The 16,965-nt window shown below is 34.0% G+C and overlaps 1 protein-coding gene across 1 annotated transcript; it reads left to right on the forward strand.

Annotated features, from left to right (window-relative positions):
- The first annotated feature begins 361 nt into the window (after window positions 1-361).
- LOC129928012 (transient receptor potential cation channel subfamily V member 3-like) lies at window positions 362-9,716 on the forward strand. Its single transcript, XM_056039811.1, has 2 exons — window positions 362-645; window positions 4,851-9,716. The coding sequence occupies exon 2, from the start codon at window positions 4,959-4,961 to the stop codon at window positions 6,543-6,545; it is 1,587 nt and encodes a 528-aa protein (XP_055895786.1). The 5' UTR covers window positions 362-645; window positions 4,851-4,958; the 3' UTR covers window positions 6,546-9,716.
- The last annotated feature ends 7,249 nt before the right edge of the window (window positions 9,717-16,965 follow it).

Raw genomic sequence — 16,965 nt, forward strand, 5'->3', positions numbered from 1 at the left:
TGAGTTCAATGCACACATTGCACAATGGGTAGCAGTGGCGCTACTTTTAAGAACAACCAATATAATTTTTTTTGTAAATCAAGTTTTCGAACTGCAAAATATATGCTTCAAAAAAGAATTCAACAAGCGTATTTAACGAATATTGATTATCTTTTTGTATTAGAAAATCGATAGATCTAGATCTAGATGCGGGAGTTATTGTGTTCCTTCACAAAGCCTTGATTTTTCTTTTTGAATTCATAAGGTTCTCACTTGCCTAGATTCTATGCTGATACCATCCATAGACATAAATAAATATAGAATGACTGATAACAGAGTTTTATGAAACGAAAATTTGTGACTTGCAATTTGTGTACTTTAGTATACAGCATTTATGAGCAGTGTAGTTTTGTTTAATCTCTAAGATCATGCAACTTTTCAGAATTCGGAAATCCGACACCAAGTTTCATGAAGTTATTTCCCTTTTTCCAGTCTATATTTATTTATGTCTATGAATAATGCGTAGAGCAGTTTTATGAATTTCTGGCACTGCATTAGTTTATTTCTTGCTAGGGACAAACTTAGATCTACATCTGAGACATAGCCAAATAGTGTTTGGTGATTAGCTTATATTCTGTGATTCAAGATGGGCGTAATTTTTTTTCGGTAAATATTTTTTGTCATAAATTTTATGTTTACATTTTTAATTATTGAAAGTATTTTATTTCTAGTTTTATCGAAACCAAATAAACACAAAAACGTTCATCATCATCATCATCATCATCATCAAACTCCATTAGAGTGAGGGCTTGAGAGGCTCAAATCCTCTCTTGCAAAAGCCCTGGACAGAAACCCTGCTGTCTTACGTAGTGCATAAATGTCGCCATACAGGTCGAGAATTTTTGGTTTCCCAGACGTCGAGACCGAGATCAGCAAGTCTGGGGCAGTCAAACAGAATATGAGGCACGGTTTCCTCTTCTTCCCACTGCATTATTATTATCCTTATAACGTAGGGGCCTACCATTATATGAAAGCGGCATTGTCACTTAAAAAGACGAACAATGTTTTGTCAATTATGCTTTTCAGAAATACGATTTGTATGAATGTCTTTTTAAAATAAAAATAAACGCAGAAGGGTTATTTAACAACTTTAGTCTTCATCTTCTACTATATCCAATCCTTGTCCCTGATGACTCACTGGCTGATAATTGCCGTAAACGAAAAGAAAAGAATACTAATGCTTATGTAAGGGGAAGAACCGCTAATTTCTGCCATTTACTGAAAATTACTTGGCTTAGTTCCCTTTCTGCAATATAAAACAAAAGTAATTAATTAGTACTAAAGGATTAACTAGTTGATTAGTTTTTGGATTGATTCGTGTATGAATAATTATACAAAATTTAAACTTGATCCAAAAATGGGAAAATGGGAGGAAAAACATGTTCAAACTTTTAACCAGGCAGATGGATAGACAGACAGCTAGATAGATCTAGTTCCTCTTGTCTTGACTCCACATCTCTCTATCTGCTTGACGATTGTGATTGTTGTGATCTCCTTACTGGGATTATAGTTTAATGGACCTCATTCACCAACCATAAACAAACAACATTTCGCCACGTGGTTCTCTATCTCTTCTATATAATTTATTTACGATCTCATGTTTAATTCATGATGGCTGTGACAGTTTTTTCGTTGTTTTATCAATATGATCACGTGACTAAAAGTTGTTTGTTTACGATTGGTGAATGAGGTCCATTATACTTGACACATAACGTACTAATACTTCTTTCAATACCTCAACGAGACGCCAGAGATGAATTAACAACAAAAATTGAACTTTAATAAAAGTAAATCAGGGTATCTGTAGCTGAAGACAACGCCTCAAATGTTAACTAACTGAATATACACATCATTATAAAACTGACTTCTATATTAATCATGTCGTACGACTAGGCTCCATAACTCAGGCCTCTAACCACAATAATAAAAACTCCAAGCACTGTCACTCTGTATCAACCAATGGACCAATGAAATATAGTAAAAATAATAAATAATAATAATAATAATAATAATAATAATAATAATAATAATAATAATCTTTATTGTCTGTATGGAAATTTTTCTTACAATTTGTGCATCACACCAAACAAAAAACATTATAACTATAAGAAACCAAAGTGTACATTCACAACAGACTCACTAATAATTTAAGTCTTACAACCCAGGTTCTAAGAAGTGCCGTTTCCAATATATTATAGAAAACATAATCACCACAGGGAGGAAAAACATGTTCAAACTTTTTACCAGGCAGATGGATAGACAGACAGCTAGATAGATCGAGGTCCTCACGTCTTGACTCCAAATCTCTCTATCTGCTTGACGATACAGTCATAGTTAGTATATAGAGTTTAGGCCACACTGACACTGGCCCTAAAATAATAATATTTGTTCCATATGCTAGGACAAACCAGTGACTTGGCAGAATTTAGGTCATTGGTTAACATGCATGACTAGAAACATGACTCGTAGGACGTAATCATCTTCTTTTTTTAAGTAACGTCTGTATTTTATAATATATATATATATATATATATATATATATATATATATATATATATATATATATATATATATAAATTAGACACTGGTCAATCTGGCAAAATCAAAACATTGAGGAGTCATTCACAACAGAGGTCGATTGAAGTTATCCAGACAAAAAGTCATAATAAACAACCTAAAAATGTGTGAAGATACTGACAGTAGTATCATAATTGGGTTGAAGAATATATATATATATATATATAAATTAGACACTGGTCATACTGGCAAAATCAAAACATTGAGGAGTCATTCACAACAGAGGTCGATTGAAGTTATCCAGACAAAAAGTCATAATAAACAACCTAAAAATGTGTGAAGATACTGACAGTAGTATCATAATTGGGTTGAAGAATATATATATATATATATAAATTAGACACTGGTCAATCTGGCAAAATCAAAACATTGAGGAGTCATTCACAAGAGAGGTCGATTGAAGTTATCCAGACAAAAAGTCATAATAAACAACCTAAAAATGTGTGAAGATACTGACAGTAGTATCATAATTGGGTTGAAGAATAAAAAGTCCCCGAGAGATTCATAGACACTATATGGTTTAAAGATGTTTTACATGCTTCGGATGTTTTTTTAGAATTGAAGATTCTTACATCCTAGACTAAACTTTTGCAAAATTTAAACTTGATCCAAGAATGGGAAGTAGGAGAAAAATGTATCAAAACGTAGTAAAGGGATTAAATCCATATTTACAATCCAAATATCTTATTTAGTATTTTCTTATTATTTATTCCCCTTATTTCGATATTAAACAAAATATTTCATCATCAATAATTAATTAACTAATTTGTTTTTTTTTTAATTGATTCATGTCTTGTCAGAAATTTAAACTTGGTCTAAAGATGATTTACATGTTTCGGATGTTCTTTCAGAATTAAAGATTCTTACATCCTAGACTAAACTTGCTGAAGGACGGTGGGAGATGGCGGCAGTCAGGCTTCGAACCCAGAACCATAGAGATGACTGTCCAGAAAGCATACCACATGATGTGCCATATATGCATAACCGTGGAAGGGGTGAGAAAAGAGTTCACAGGCCATTGTAGGTGTGTGTGTGGGAGGGGGGCGGGTGCTGTCTTTATAAGACTTGTTTAATTCGACGTAACTGTTACTAGATTTTACGATTTTAGTGATGCCTCCAAATGTGGTCCATTTGATTGGAAGTGAAAAACAAGGAACGGCGTCCCGAACAGAATATTTTGTGCGAAAACTGTATAACGCGTAGATCGCAATTAGAAAAAAAAACGGAATTCCGGCCGAATTTTTGAAAGTTGGAAAACAAGATAAGAGGTTAGTTACATGCGGAAATAAACAATATATACTGTTATAAACCTGGTGGCGGCACAGATGGGGGTAGCGGTGTGAGTGTAGTCAGCCGACGCAAATCGCCCCAGGCCAGCGCTAGACAAGCGGTCAACCGTGACGAGTTACGACGGTCAGCCAAGTCGAGTGTCAGAGCTCAGGTGCGTCACGAGGGATGTAGTCATGTGACGAAGCTAGAAACGTCGAGCGATGTCCCGTCCGGTTCTAGAAGGCCAGCAGGGACCCTATATAAAGAGCGGAGGTGTTGCAGTCAAGACGGTTCACGACAGAAGGTTCACGGCAGGGGTTCAGAACACGGTCTACTACAGCACAGTTCAACGGTGTGGTTCTGTACAGAGCATTACGACGGTTCAGTGCGGAGTACTGTAAGGTACAGTTGAGACGACTGGCGTCTTGATCTTGGTCTGTGATCGAGACCGACACAACGAGCCTAGTGTGTGAAGTCAGTCCTAAACTGTTGAACCCAGTGCAAGCCCGGAACGAGATGGAGAGGCCAGTGCAAGAGTTGATACGGCGGTACGGTGTTATCGGAGAGATAGTTGTTCAGTGTACGTGTTGCCAATTGTACAGTATTGGCTGTTATTTATTCAACTATTAAAGTGTTACGTTACTCTGGAGCCCTGAGTTGTCAAGTTCTTTACGTTGGTGGTGTATGGTGCAGTTTGCAGAGAGCCTGGATAGTGAGATTCGTAACAATACCATAGAAACAAACCAACGGGCGTAACCGATGTTCATGGCTAGTTTGAATATAAGCTATAGAGTATAAAATAGTTAATGGTCTTCTTTGAAACCATACGCTCATGCTGTTAAAATATTTTTTTTATCTCTACTTGTTTTTAGAAAAAAAGTAAATGTTCATGCAATCTAAACTTTAAAATTTTTATTAAACAATTGTTTAAATATTTTTTTATGTTTTTGTTTTGTTTCCTTCAGGAAAAAAGCTGAGAAAATTTTTTTCAATTAAAACACAAACAAATTTCGATGTGCTTGCCAGCTTTATTTTAAGAGTCTTCCCTTGAACAGCAAACTGCGCCTATCAAGATGTTTAGCGGCAAAGTTTCTTCCTTACCTAAACCAAAAGACCAAGAGTTGCAGCACATTTACAACATCATTAAGCAGAACAATGCTGTACAAGCCGACATCGGAAACAAGACTCCTCAAATGAAGAACTCCAATGAAGCTCAGCAGAAGCTGCAAGATTTTGTTGACAACTACAGCATGGATGAGGGAAGCATTAAAGAACGACTTGAAACATTTCGCTGTAGTGCTGACAACTGTGACACTTTATTACATGCTGCAGTGACTTATGATGCACGCATTGAATTTATTCAAGGTATACTACAACATTGTCCTGATTTGATCAATACTACAAGGCAGGGAGGCTATGAAGGTCAAAATGTATTACATATGGCTATCGCGAAGGGTGACATTGAACTTACGAAAGTGATTTTGGAGGCGTCAAAAAATAAAGAAATGTTATTAACGACTTTTGCCAAGGGGTCAAAGTTCAAAAAGACTGTAGTAATGGGAGAGACCCCCCTTTCAATAGCAGTCCTCACTCTAAGAACTGAAATGATAGACCTTCTACTAGAACACGGTGCTCGTATAGATCAAGTGAACAGCAAGGGAGATAATGTTATTCATACACTAATGAAATTCGCAAAACTAAAACGCGAAAAAATACCTGAAATCATAGACATGCTGAAGTATTTAAACAAAACAATATTTCGAATCCACAATGCTAATGAAACAAGGGAAGTAAGTGATTTGACAAAAAATTCAGTAGATGTAAATGACTGTGTCACCTTGAAACAGACCAAAAAATTCGAAACTAGCCAAGATATTATTCACCGAATGTGGTTTCAAGAAAATGAGGACTTAGAGACACCTTTAAAGTTGACAACATCTCGAGGCCTCTGGGAAATTTTCAACGTTATGATGAAGATGGAAAATGTGTTTTGTCTTCCTGGCAACTTTGATGGAGCCAACTATACACATTTTTATGATATCACAGAAATCGATCACATTGCGCAAAGCAGGTATACTTGGCTTACGACAGACAAAACAAAAAACGCTGTTCTACTTATGATAATTTTTAATCTATTATTTCCAAAAAGACCAGTTAGTGTCATTGAAAAATTGTGCTCTAAGAATTGGGAGGATGCTAAACCTTATTACAATAATGAGATTTTGACAACGATTACAATGATGAGATGGAAATTGTATCGATTATCCTTTTACGCATTCGGGATCGTTCACCATTTGGTGATGCTAATTTTTGCCACTTCTAGCTTTTGTAAAGTTCGAGTTGTAAATTCAACATGTAAATATTGCGAATTTGAAAAAATGTATAGCGAAGTTGTGCTTTGGATAATCTTTCTGTATAGTCTATACGTAATCTCGTGTGAAATGTTTAGGTGTTTGTTTTTGAAAGATACGTTGATAATGTTTCGGCAACAACACATGGATATCTATAGCTATCTTTACAGGTTTAGTCTACTATGTTTTGCTTTCTGTGCTGCATACAATTGCTATACTAGTCTACTTGGTTCATTCAGTAACGGTTCTTTTCTTACTACTCTATTTTCAGGTAGTTTTTTTTTGTCTTTTTTTCTTCAGAGGATTTGAACCACTATCGTATTTTACTCTTCTATTTACAGATTTGACCCTGACAAGTTTTTTAACCTTTGGTTTAATAATTAGCATGGCATATTCAACGTTTACATTTTCTATGTACATGTTAATGGAAAGTTATGTTCAGGTTGAAGAATTCAGTGATTTCGGAAACACAACTCTAACCATGTTTAGTTATATGCTTGGCATCAAAGAGTTAACGTTCCTGAACGAGGTTGACCCGTTAACTAAATTCTACGTTGGTATTGTTTACGTTGGTTTTATGTTTACGACATTCATTTACCTAATTAACTCTCTCATCGCTCAGATGGCTGGATCTACTGGAGACATTCTGAAGGACAGAAAATTAGTCGCAATTTTACAGAAATCCTCAGTGATCATATTCCTAGAAGGTTTGTTTCTGAAACGGCGTTTGCTTGAAGTGGAATCCGATCATACTCATTTAAGGAAAAATAGATTTTATATTTCGCTGAAATCAGATGTAACAAGCTCTAAATAAAATTTAAAAATTCCTTTTTTTTTTTCATAAGACGCTGAATGTATTGCTGAGTGGTTAAAACTCTATCACGGGGGCTGGATGTAGGGACTCAAAAATGTTTTTTTTTACATTAAATATTAATGCAAAATGCAGGTAGGTCCAGTCCACGCCGGGCCCTACGTCTCTGAATCAACCAATATCAATTAATCGATTCACTAATCATTGATCTATGTATCTATCTATCTATCTATCTATCTATCTATCTATCTATCTATCTATCTATAGGTAGGTAAAAATCTGTTAAAGGAAAGTAACTCTCAAATTGTGGTATATACCGAGTTCTTCTAAATACGAACTTGCTATTTTTTTTTACAAAATCAATACAATATATGTGCGAAATTTGTACATTGCGTATGATGTATTTTTTTAAAATAATTGTTATTTCTTTTTCAATATTATTTGTTCAACTGCTGAGATTCATGGACAATTTTTTTTTAAAGTACAAAAGCCTTCCTTTGACTCCATGGATACTGTGCTGTGGAGACAACAGCTGGGAAAATCTTCTATCTTAGCATGGCACCAGGGTGTACAGGATGAGAGGAGGATGTTACAGAGTCCAAACACCGTTCCCCTTATGACGACAGGTGCAGTGTTGATAAAAGGTTAAGTCACCTTCACTAATTCGCCCAATATTCTGTGTTATCCCCCTTTTAGATAAAGTGTATGGAGATGTATGCCCATACCTAAGAGACAGTCTGAGAGCCAAGATGTCTGAATATATTATATTATATTATGTTTATATTATGATATTGTTGTTGTTTCAGTTTAAGTGTCTATTTTAGTCTTGGAATACGAGCCATATGTAATTGGGATGTAACACCCAACTGTGTGGCGACACCCAACTGTTAAACTTTTCGTTTATAAGCAGATGTAACAGTATTTTTTGATAATTTTGTAACATCATAGCACTAATGTAAATTTCTGATATGCATAGTAAAATCTTTTTGTTTTATCACAAAACAGTATAAGTATATTCTTGCAATATATATTTTTCTTGATAATTAAACTAGTATTACACTAGTATATATATATATATATATATATATAGTTATAAAACCTTGCGAATCGTAATGTTACCTGAAATATAACCCACTTTATAACGCCCCCAGACACACACACGCACACATACTTTTCGGCCATAACTTTTTAGTAACACTTTCACTATTCTAAATTAGGCCGACATACATTCTCTGACTTCTCAATTTAATATCGCTAACATTAAAGAGGCCTGTAGTATTGTCTCAGTAATACTTTAGTCGAGCGCTCCAGAGGGCTCACATGATGTCCAGGCCTCTTGGCCACCATTTAGTAAATATACTCTATGCTCATTTTCGACCGAACCCCCCCCCCCCCCCCGCCACCCACTATTTTCTGCTATGACGTTTTTCGGCCATTTATTAATACAATTATCACCCTTCAATTTTTTTCATTCTCCAATGGATCGACACCATAGACCATAGGCATAAAATAAACCGTAGACTTATATATTATACTAGACTTGAAACTGGAAATAAATTCTGATCCGCGATTGATCGATTCACAGACATAGATATATATAGATAGATTTTTATGTATGTAAACTCTTTTTTTTTTCTAGCTCTAAGGGGAGTCGCCCCAATCAATCTTTTCTGTCTTTAGTTTTCTAAGTTTAGAAATAATGCAAAATCATTTCTCGGATATTCATTCAAATAGGCCTATATGAAACAAAACCATTTCCTGTTTGATTCCATTGAGATAATATTTCAAAAATCCTAGATCGAAATAAGTCTTGTTGATTTAGATCATCTTATGTACATTTCAATAGATTGATTACCTAGATCTTTCTAGATTATATATCTAAAAATTGCAAAATAATAATTATGAGACGAGTGTTCTCTTATTTTGTATGTTCAATTACTAGATCTAGATCTAAAAATTAAATTATATGTTACATAGGTTAGGGTTGAAAAAAAAAACACAACATAACTTCTTTTAACTACTTTACAAAAAAACGCCTGGATCCAACTTTCTTTTTGTAGTGTTAAAAAATCTCCATGTCCAGTCTAGAGTAGTATATCTTAAGTCTATGATCGACCCATTAGCACAAAAATTTCAGCACTTGAAAGTTATAGCAACTTTTGATGCACACTCATAGACATAAATAAATATAGACTGGCCGATTAAAGAGTTTTATGAAACGAAAATTTGTGAATTGCAATTTTGTGTACTTTATTATACAGCATTTATGAGCAGTATAAAAGTTAAGTATTCAGATCTATTTCAGCCGTAACCTATATAAGTATTACAATATTTTCACTAGTGATTTTTTAAAATCTCTCAGCGTGAAGATCATGCAATTTTTCTTAATTGAGAAATCCGAATACAATAGATATACATGTTTTCAAGTTACATGAAGTTACTTCCTTTTTCCAGTCTATATTTATTAATGTGTATGTGCACACTTTAATTTTAAAGCAATGAATGTGTGGCATTGTCTTTTTTTTTTTAAAAAGGGTTTTAATGTTTTTCTTGTTAACATTATAGGCCTACCATCTTTTACTATTACACCTCTTTTTACGACCATTTTTACATTTACTATTTTTTAAAATAATCATATACTTAATGTAGCTTATTATTAGTCGCAATAATAGTTGCCACCAATTCAAGATTGAATTTTTAAAAATCTATTTAGAAATTAAATGTGAATCAAAAAACACAGTGTAAGTGTTGTGTTGTTTTTTTAAGTTAAGCACAGAAAAACAAAGAAGATCTATTTTGTAGGCGCAAAATTATTGTTGAATACATTCCAATGTTATTTGTAATTGTAATCTCTAATTGTTTTATATCTTTATTAATAAATACATTCTATTTATAAGCCAATGTTTCAATGTGATGATCATAGATAAAGGAGGGCGCCAAATAGCACCTTGCCCAGGAGCCAGCTAAGCTCACTGCGCCTCTGGTTGCGACAGTCTGAGCTTGTTTCTGTTTCGACAGATCAGGAATTCTCGGGACATTCTTTGCAAGATCAAAACGAATGTATCAAGTCTTTTTCTGTATTTAGACTTGATAAATAACAGGCTGGAAACCTTATGTTTTGCAAGGATATAGATCTAGTACTGGAAATAAAAAAAGAAGTTTCAACACAAGTAAAACTGGATAAAACTGCAAACATTTGATACCAACAAGAAATCTTTTATCGCTGCATGGCTATTAAGTCGTTAACAAAAAACTCTTGTCTTCGAAACACCTTCAACTTTGACCTGTGAAAGGACTTATGCCAAAAGAGAACGTATGTCTGTTACATTTGAAAAATATAATGATACTAGTCGACCGGCGGCGTGGCATACGTCGCTATTTTACAAGTCCAACCTTTGGCCACTGCTACCTATGCGACCGCAGTGGGCCCATCCATCACGTTTACAGGACCCGCGCTAATTTTAGGGGTATTAATTATTAAATTAAACCATTTTATAACTTATAACAGATTTCCCGCGGCCTCCTGTCGATTTAACAGGAGGTCCTGGAAATCTCCTGAAATTGCAAAATATACCAAAAAGTCCTGGAAATATCCGAAAATTATTAAAATCTTTTGAAAACTCATACCAATCTCCTGAAATATACAGACTAAAATTGTCTTTTTTTTTCACTCTTAAATTACCTAGGATAACTTTCTCCGTCCGAGATGCAAAAATAAAAAAGTGATCTTTCCATTGTGTCCAAACTCTTGAGCGTGCTCTGTCGCTTCGATAGTTACTACGGAGTAGATTACTCACCCTCCCATTTTTTTTAACGTGAGGTAGAAATTTAAAAAACAAAAGAGTGATATTGCAACGGTCCTGGCCTGCTATTTTGTGACTACCTTCCCCCCTCCCCCTCTTGTTTTCTCGTGGACTATCCGCAGAGTGATCTTTCCTTTTACTTCTTGTTTAAACTTTTGTTGGAAGAAGAGAATTATATATATAGAAGATTATGCCCGCATGCATGCACAAATTGTAAGTCACAGAAAATATCATTTGATCCGTTTGTTGGGTTTAGTCTCCTTCTCCCCATAGAGAGCAGACAGATAAATATTATTTTCGTCCAATTTTGTTTGCGAATTTGAAGTTTCATTTGGAAGGATCTGATTTTACCAGACTAATCAAGACATGTTGCATTTGGTCCTTGCAGGGAGGTTCTTCATTGTTTCTTGTAATTCTTTTGGCTAATTGTTCGTTACTAATATTTGTCGATTTATCACACAATGAGTTCTGGTGACTCATTTTGTACCAAATGTTGAAATACAGACCTACATATTAGCAAATTCGCAGCAACACTTGTGCAGACACCTCTAATATTTTTCCAAGAGTTATTTGCTCTTGTCAAGATAGCCGCATTTGGTATTCAGTAATCAAAGATAAGTTACATTTTTGTTTCTTTGTATTAAATCCGAATCAAATTTTTTAAAAAACCTTTTAACTATAAAGGCACATTCCTTGTTCCATATGTTAGGACATATTTATACAAAAGCTCCTTCTTCCCTAGTGCTATTGGAGCATGGAATGGGTTGTCTGAGCCAGCCAGGAAAACCATTGACTTGGCAGAATTTAAGTCATTGGTTAACAAACATGACTAGATGCATGACGCGTTACAAAAAAAAAAACGTCTATATTATATAAGATAAAAAGAAAACAACTAAGTTTTACTTGTACAAATGCTCCTTCTTCCTTAGTGCTATTAGAGCATGAAATGGGTTGTCTGAGCTAGCCAAAAAAACCCAGTCTTTTAAGTTGTTTGCAAAAGAGAAATTCGTATTTTAAATCGCCATCATTTCCATACCTACCTTACTTCTACAAAGCTGGGTATCGTGCTCTCAAATCTCGGGTGTTGAGTATTTAAATGACGTTGCATTTATATTGGCTACCATAGACTTATATATTATATCTAGACTGGAAACCGGAAATAAATTCTTATCCACAGACCTATACATATTTAGATTTTTTTGTACGTTAACTCTTTTTTCAGGCTCTAAGGGGAGTCACCCCAATCAATATTTTCTGTCTTAGAAAAGTAATGATCTTTAGTTTTCAAAGTTTAGAAATAATGCAAAATCATTTCTCGGATATTCATGCAAATATATGAAACAAAGCCATTTCCTGTTTGTTTCCATTGAGATAATGTTTTAAAAATCCTAGATGGAAATAATTCATATTTATTCAAATCATCTTATGTACGTTTCAATAGATTGATTACCTAGATCTTTCTAGATTATGTATATAGCATCTATCAAATAATAAATATGAGACGAGAGTACTCTTATTTTCGATCTTCAATTAGTAGATCTAGATCTAAAAAATTAAATTATATGTTACATAGGTTAGGGTTGAAAAAAAAACTTTACTTCTTGTAACTACATATACAAAACAACGCCTTGATCCAACTTTCTATTAAATTTTCACGACATTTTTTGTATTGTTAAAAAATCTCCATGTCCATTCTAGATATAGTATATATAAGTCTATGTTTGCTACATATATTCGGCTCATATAACTCGTTATAAAAAAAAGTATGCAACATGAAACAGAAAGCCATTCAATGTGACACCTGCGATGAATGGTACCATGCATTATATCTCCATATGAATACACCTGTGTATTAAAAAATTATGCCTTAGGCAACAAAGACGCATCATGGCACCGTGTACCGTGTGGGTTACCTCAGTTTACATCAGGACTGTTTGATTCCTTTGATGCGGACACTTCTAACCCATACAACATCCTAAACACCATCCCAAACCAAACTCACCAACCACTAGCCAGATCCACTCCTGTTAAACCTAAATCTACTAAAATTAATACAACAGGCTCACTAAACAAACCTACTAAAGAAGTAATACCAAAATACCTTAAAACCTTAGTAATACATTTTCAAAGCATTAGGAACAAAACAGCAAACTTAGAAATTTTATTAGAATGTGAGAAACCAGACATAATTGCAGGAACAGAAACTTGGCTACATCCTGAAATTTATAATGGAGAAATTTTCAACAGTAATTACCAACTTTTTAGAAAAGCTAGAGCTGATAATCATGGAGGAGTTCTTTTAGCAATAAAAAACACTCTTAGTCTTATAGCAGAAGAAATTAACCTACCTAAATCAAAAAAATATAGAATCAACATTTTGTAAAATTAATACCACCTCAACATCCCTAATAATAGGCAGTATTTACAGACCACCAAATTCTAGTTTAGAATACATGCAGGAACTATGTAATCAGTTTACTACACTTAAAGAGACAAATAAAAATGCAGTTTTTTGGATTATGGGTGATTTGAACTTACCAGATATAAATTGGAAAACACTAACCATAGATAAACACCAAAACCTTAAGGACATAAATGAGCTTTTCATAGAAACTTTACACAACTTAAGTTTAGATCAAATCATTAAAAAGCCAACTAGATTAAACAACACATTAGATCTCTTCTTAACCAACAGACCTGGATTAGTAGTTGGTTATGATATAATCCCTTGTCTATCAGACCATGAGATCATAAAAATACACAGTCAGATAAAAGCAGTAGCCAATACAAAACCCAAAAGAAAAATCTTACTCTGGAATAAATGTAACCTAACACAACTACACCAAGCTGCTTTAAACTTTCAACAAACATTCTTATTAGAAAAAGACATTAACCAACCAGTCGATGACCTCTGGAATTTCAGTAATAACCATCTTAAAAGCATTATAGAAAATCATATACCAACTACATACATAATAAACAAAATAAATAAATGCTGGTTTAATAATAGACTAAAGAAGCTTTGTAAACAGAAGGAAAGCCTTTATAGAAAATTTAAAGAAACCATGGCAGAAAGAGTTTACAAAAATTATATAAAAATTAAACACTTAACCCAAAAAGTAAGCAGACAGCTGCAGAATGAATACATAAACAATTTAATATCTAAAGATAACAACAAAAACCTATGGTCATACATTAAGTCTAAGAAAATGGAAATAACAGATGAATATAACATAATACATAATGATAATGAAACTAAAGCAAACATCCTAAACAAATACTTTGCATCAGCATTCTCAGCCCAAGGAGACAAAGACATATTATTTAATTTGAACCAAGTAGACAACATAGGAGATATAGTAGTACAAGAAAATGGAATCCAAAAACTATTAGCCAACACCAAACCTAATAAAGCCTCTGGATCTGATGGTATTCCAGCTAGATTACTCAAAGAACTAAGCAATGAGCTAGCACCAGTGTTAATACTTTTTCAGGCAACTCTTAACCAGGGCAGAGTACCAAAGGACTCGAAAGAAGCTAATGTCACCCCCCCTATTTAAAAAAGGTGAAAAATCTGACTCAGGAAACTACAGACCAGTATCACTTACCAGCATCACATGTAAAATCCTAAAACACATAATATGTAGCAACATCATAAACCACTTAGACAAACATAATGTCCTCACCCCATAAAACATGGCTTTAGGAAATATAGATCATGTGAAACACAACTAATAGGACTAATTGATGATTTTTCAAAAGGTTTAGATAGTAGTGAGCAAATAGATGCTAATCTACTAGATTTTTCCAAAATATTTTGACAAAGTTCACCACCATAGTTTGCTTAAAAAAATATTTTGGCATTGATGGTCCATTGCATCAGTGGATTAAAGATTTTCTGATAGGGAGAGAACAAATTGTAATATTAAATGGCTCTAAATCAACACCAATAACAGTAAACTCAGGCGTACCTCAAGGAACAGTCTTAGGTCCACTACTATTTTTAATGTACATAAACGATTTACCAAATTGCATTAGTTCAGGAACAAAAGTCAGATTATTCGCAGACGATTGCATAATATATAGAACAATAAAAATAACACAAGATACAGAAATTTTACAAAGAGAATTAGATGAATTACAGAAAAGGGAATCAAATTGGAGCATGTCTTTCCACCCAGAAAAATGTCAGTTGTTAAGAGTAACAAAAAAAACTAAAACAAATTAATTCCACTTATCTTATTCATGGCAAACATGCTCCAACTTGACAATACAATAGTACGAGCACGTCTATACTTTTTGTATCGACGAAGATAGGGTTGTAGTTAGTAATTCATAGTTTTTGATATTCTTTCTGAGCGGACCACTTTGGGGGCGGATTTTGAGCTTGAGTTTCCACACAAACTGTCTATGTAACCTTGTTTTTAGATATGAAGAATTTACTGTGTAATTTATTAAGCATAGATGTTTCTAAGCATCTATATAAAAATGATAAAATGTTTACTATTACAACTTTTTACGCAGAATTTACATAAGTCGATAACGCAAATTTGAAAAAAAATCATCGGGTCTTCCCTATAAAATATTAAAATAAAACCATACCGTAAATAAATTTTTTTTTTTTTTTTTTTCTTAACGATCTTTTGTGCGTTTTTCAGTAATTTTCATTAATTAAAAAATGGTTAATAAAATTATGCTACAACAATTAAAATGTTTGAAATCATTCAATTGTCTGCAACAGCTAGAACGATTTTTTAAAAAACTACCAATCTAAAAACTGTGTACAATGTCAAAATGTACACGTCAAAATAGACACACACCCAAATAACACATTTCCGATGGTTGATATGGCAACAATGCACTCGTTCAAGATAATCAATGTTTTCCGCCATGACACAAAGGCTGCGGGACACATATATATGAGACCCAAAGTAAAGCCATTAGTGAAGACAGGCGCAGAAGACGGAAAGAAAACATAAAAGACCGCAGGCGGACAATGGCCTTGTCTGCACAAGATGCAGAAGAATATGCAGGTCTAGGTGTCACGTACACTATGACCATATATGGTAACAGTTTTGAGTTGTTCGCCGACTTAGCTCGAAATAGCAGGGAAATATTAGACTGCAATGATTGGTTGGTCTGGGAGGTGTAAGTTGTTGATCACGTGATTACGAGCTGAAAACCGAGGAAGATGCAAAATAGCCTCAGTCGGCTGTAAATATTTGTAGGGATAAGATCTAACTTGTATGTTGTTAAGAATATATATTTTATTCGTATCAAGACTCAGATATATTATTGAATAGATCAGTTATTCAAGTACATTTTAACCATTGTAACTATTTGTGTATAGTGTTTTCAAGTTATTAATTAAAGCAATTGTTTTTGAACGAAGAGAAGTTTCTTCATTAAATTTAGATTGTACTTAGATCATATTTGTCAAGTTGTAACTCCTAGACCTAGATGATCCTCTTATCAATTGGCAACATTCTGTATGATCGTATTATCAACATAGATCTGTCTACTTCTATACGATCATCATATCGAAAGATCATTTCAAGATCCTCGGCAATCACGATCGTTGATGGTGCAATATAGTTCAAGTCTGATCGTGACAGTAGCATCATCTTAGATTGTGACATCAACACCATTAAAGATCATGACACTAGGTATATATATATATATATATATATATATATATATATATATATATATATATATATATATATATATATATATATATATATATATATATATGCCAAAGGCAGTCTTTTTTGGTGAGCTAAAAGGTGATCGACGTAACAGAGGCGCCCCACGGAAACGCTTCAAAGACCAGCTTAGGCGTCAACTTTCCTTGGCTGACATAAAAGAGAGCACCTGGCTGCATACGGCCTCGGAACGAGACAGATGGATGTCACTTACGAATGCCGCGGGATACACATTTGAGACCAAAAGAAAATCTGCTGCCGAGGACAAACGCAGACTAAATCGACCACCAGCAGACAATGGTTATGCTTGCCCTGGATGTGGCAAAATATGCAGGTCACAGCTGGGGCTGCTCAGCCACGGGAAATACTGTATTCCTCACTAATCTTCGGACTCGAAGACAAGCCTTATT

This window comes from Biomphalaria glabrata, chromosome 9, assembly GCF_947242115.1.
Source record: "Biomphalaria glabrata chromosome 9, xgBioGlab47.1, whole genome shotgun sequence".
NCBI classification, from domain to species: Eukaryota; Metazoa; Mollusca; class Gastropoda; family Planorbidae; genus Biomphalaria; species Biomphalaria glabrata.

Coding starts and splice junctions, on each gene's coding strand:
- LOC129928012 (XM_056039811.1), top strand. CDS start 4,959: ATGTTTAGCGGCAAAGTTTCTTCCTTACCTAAACCAAAAGACCAAGAG.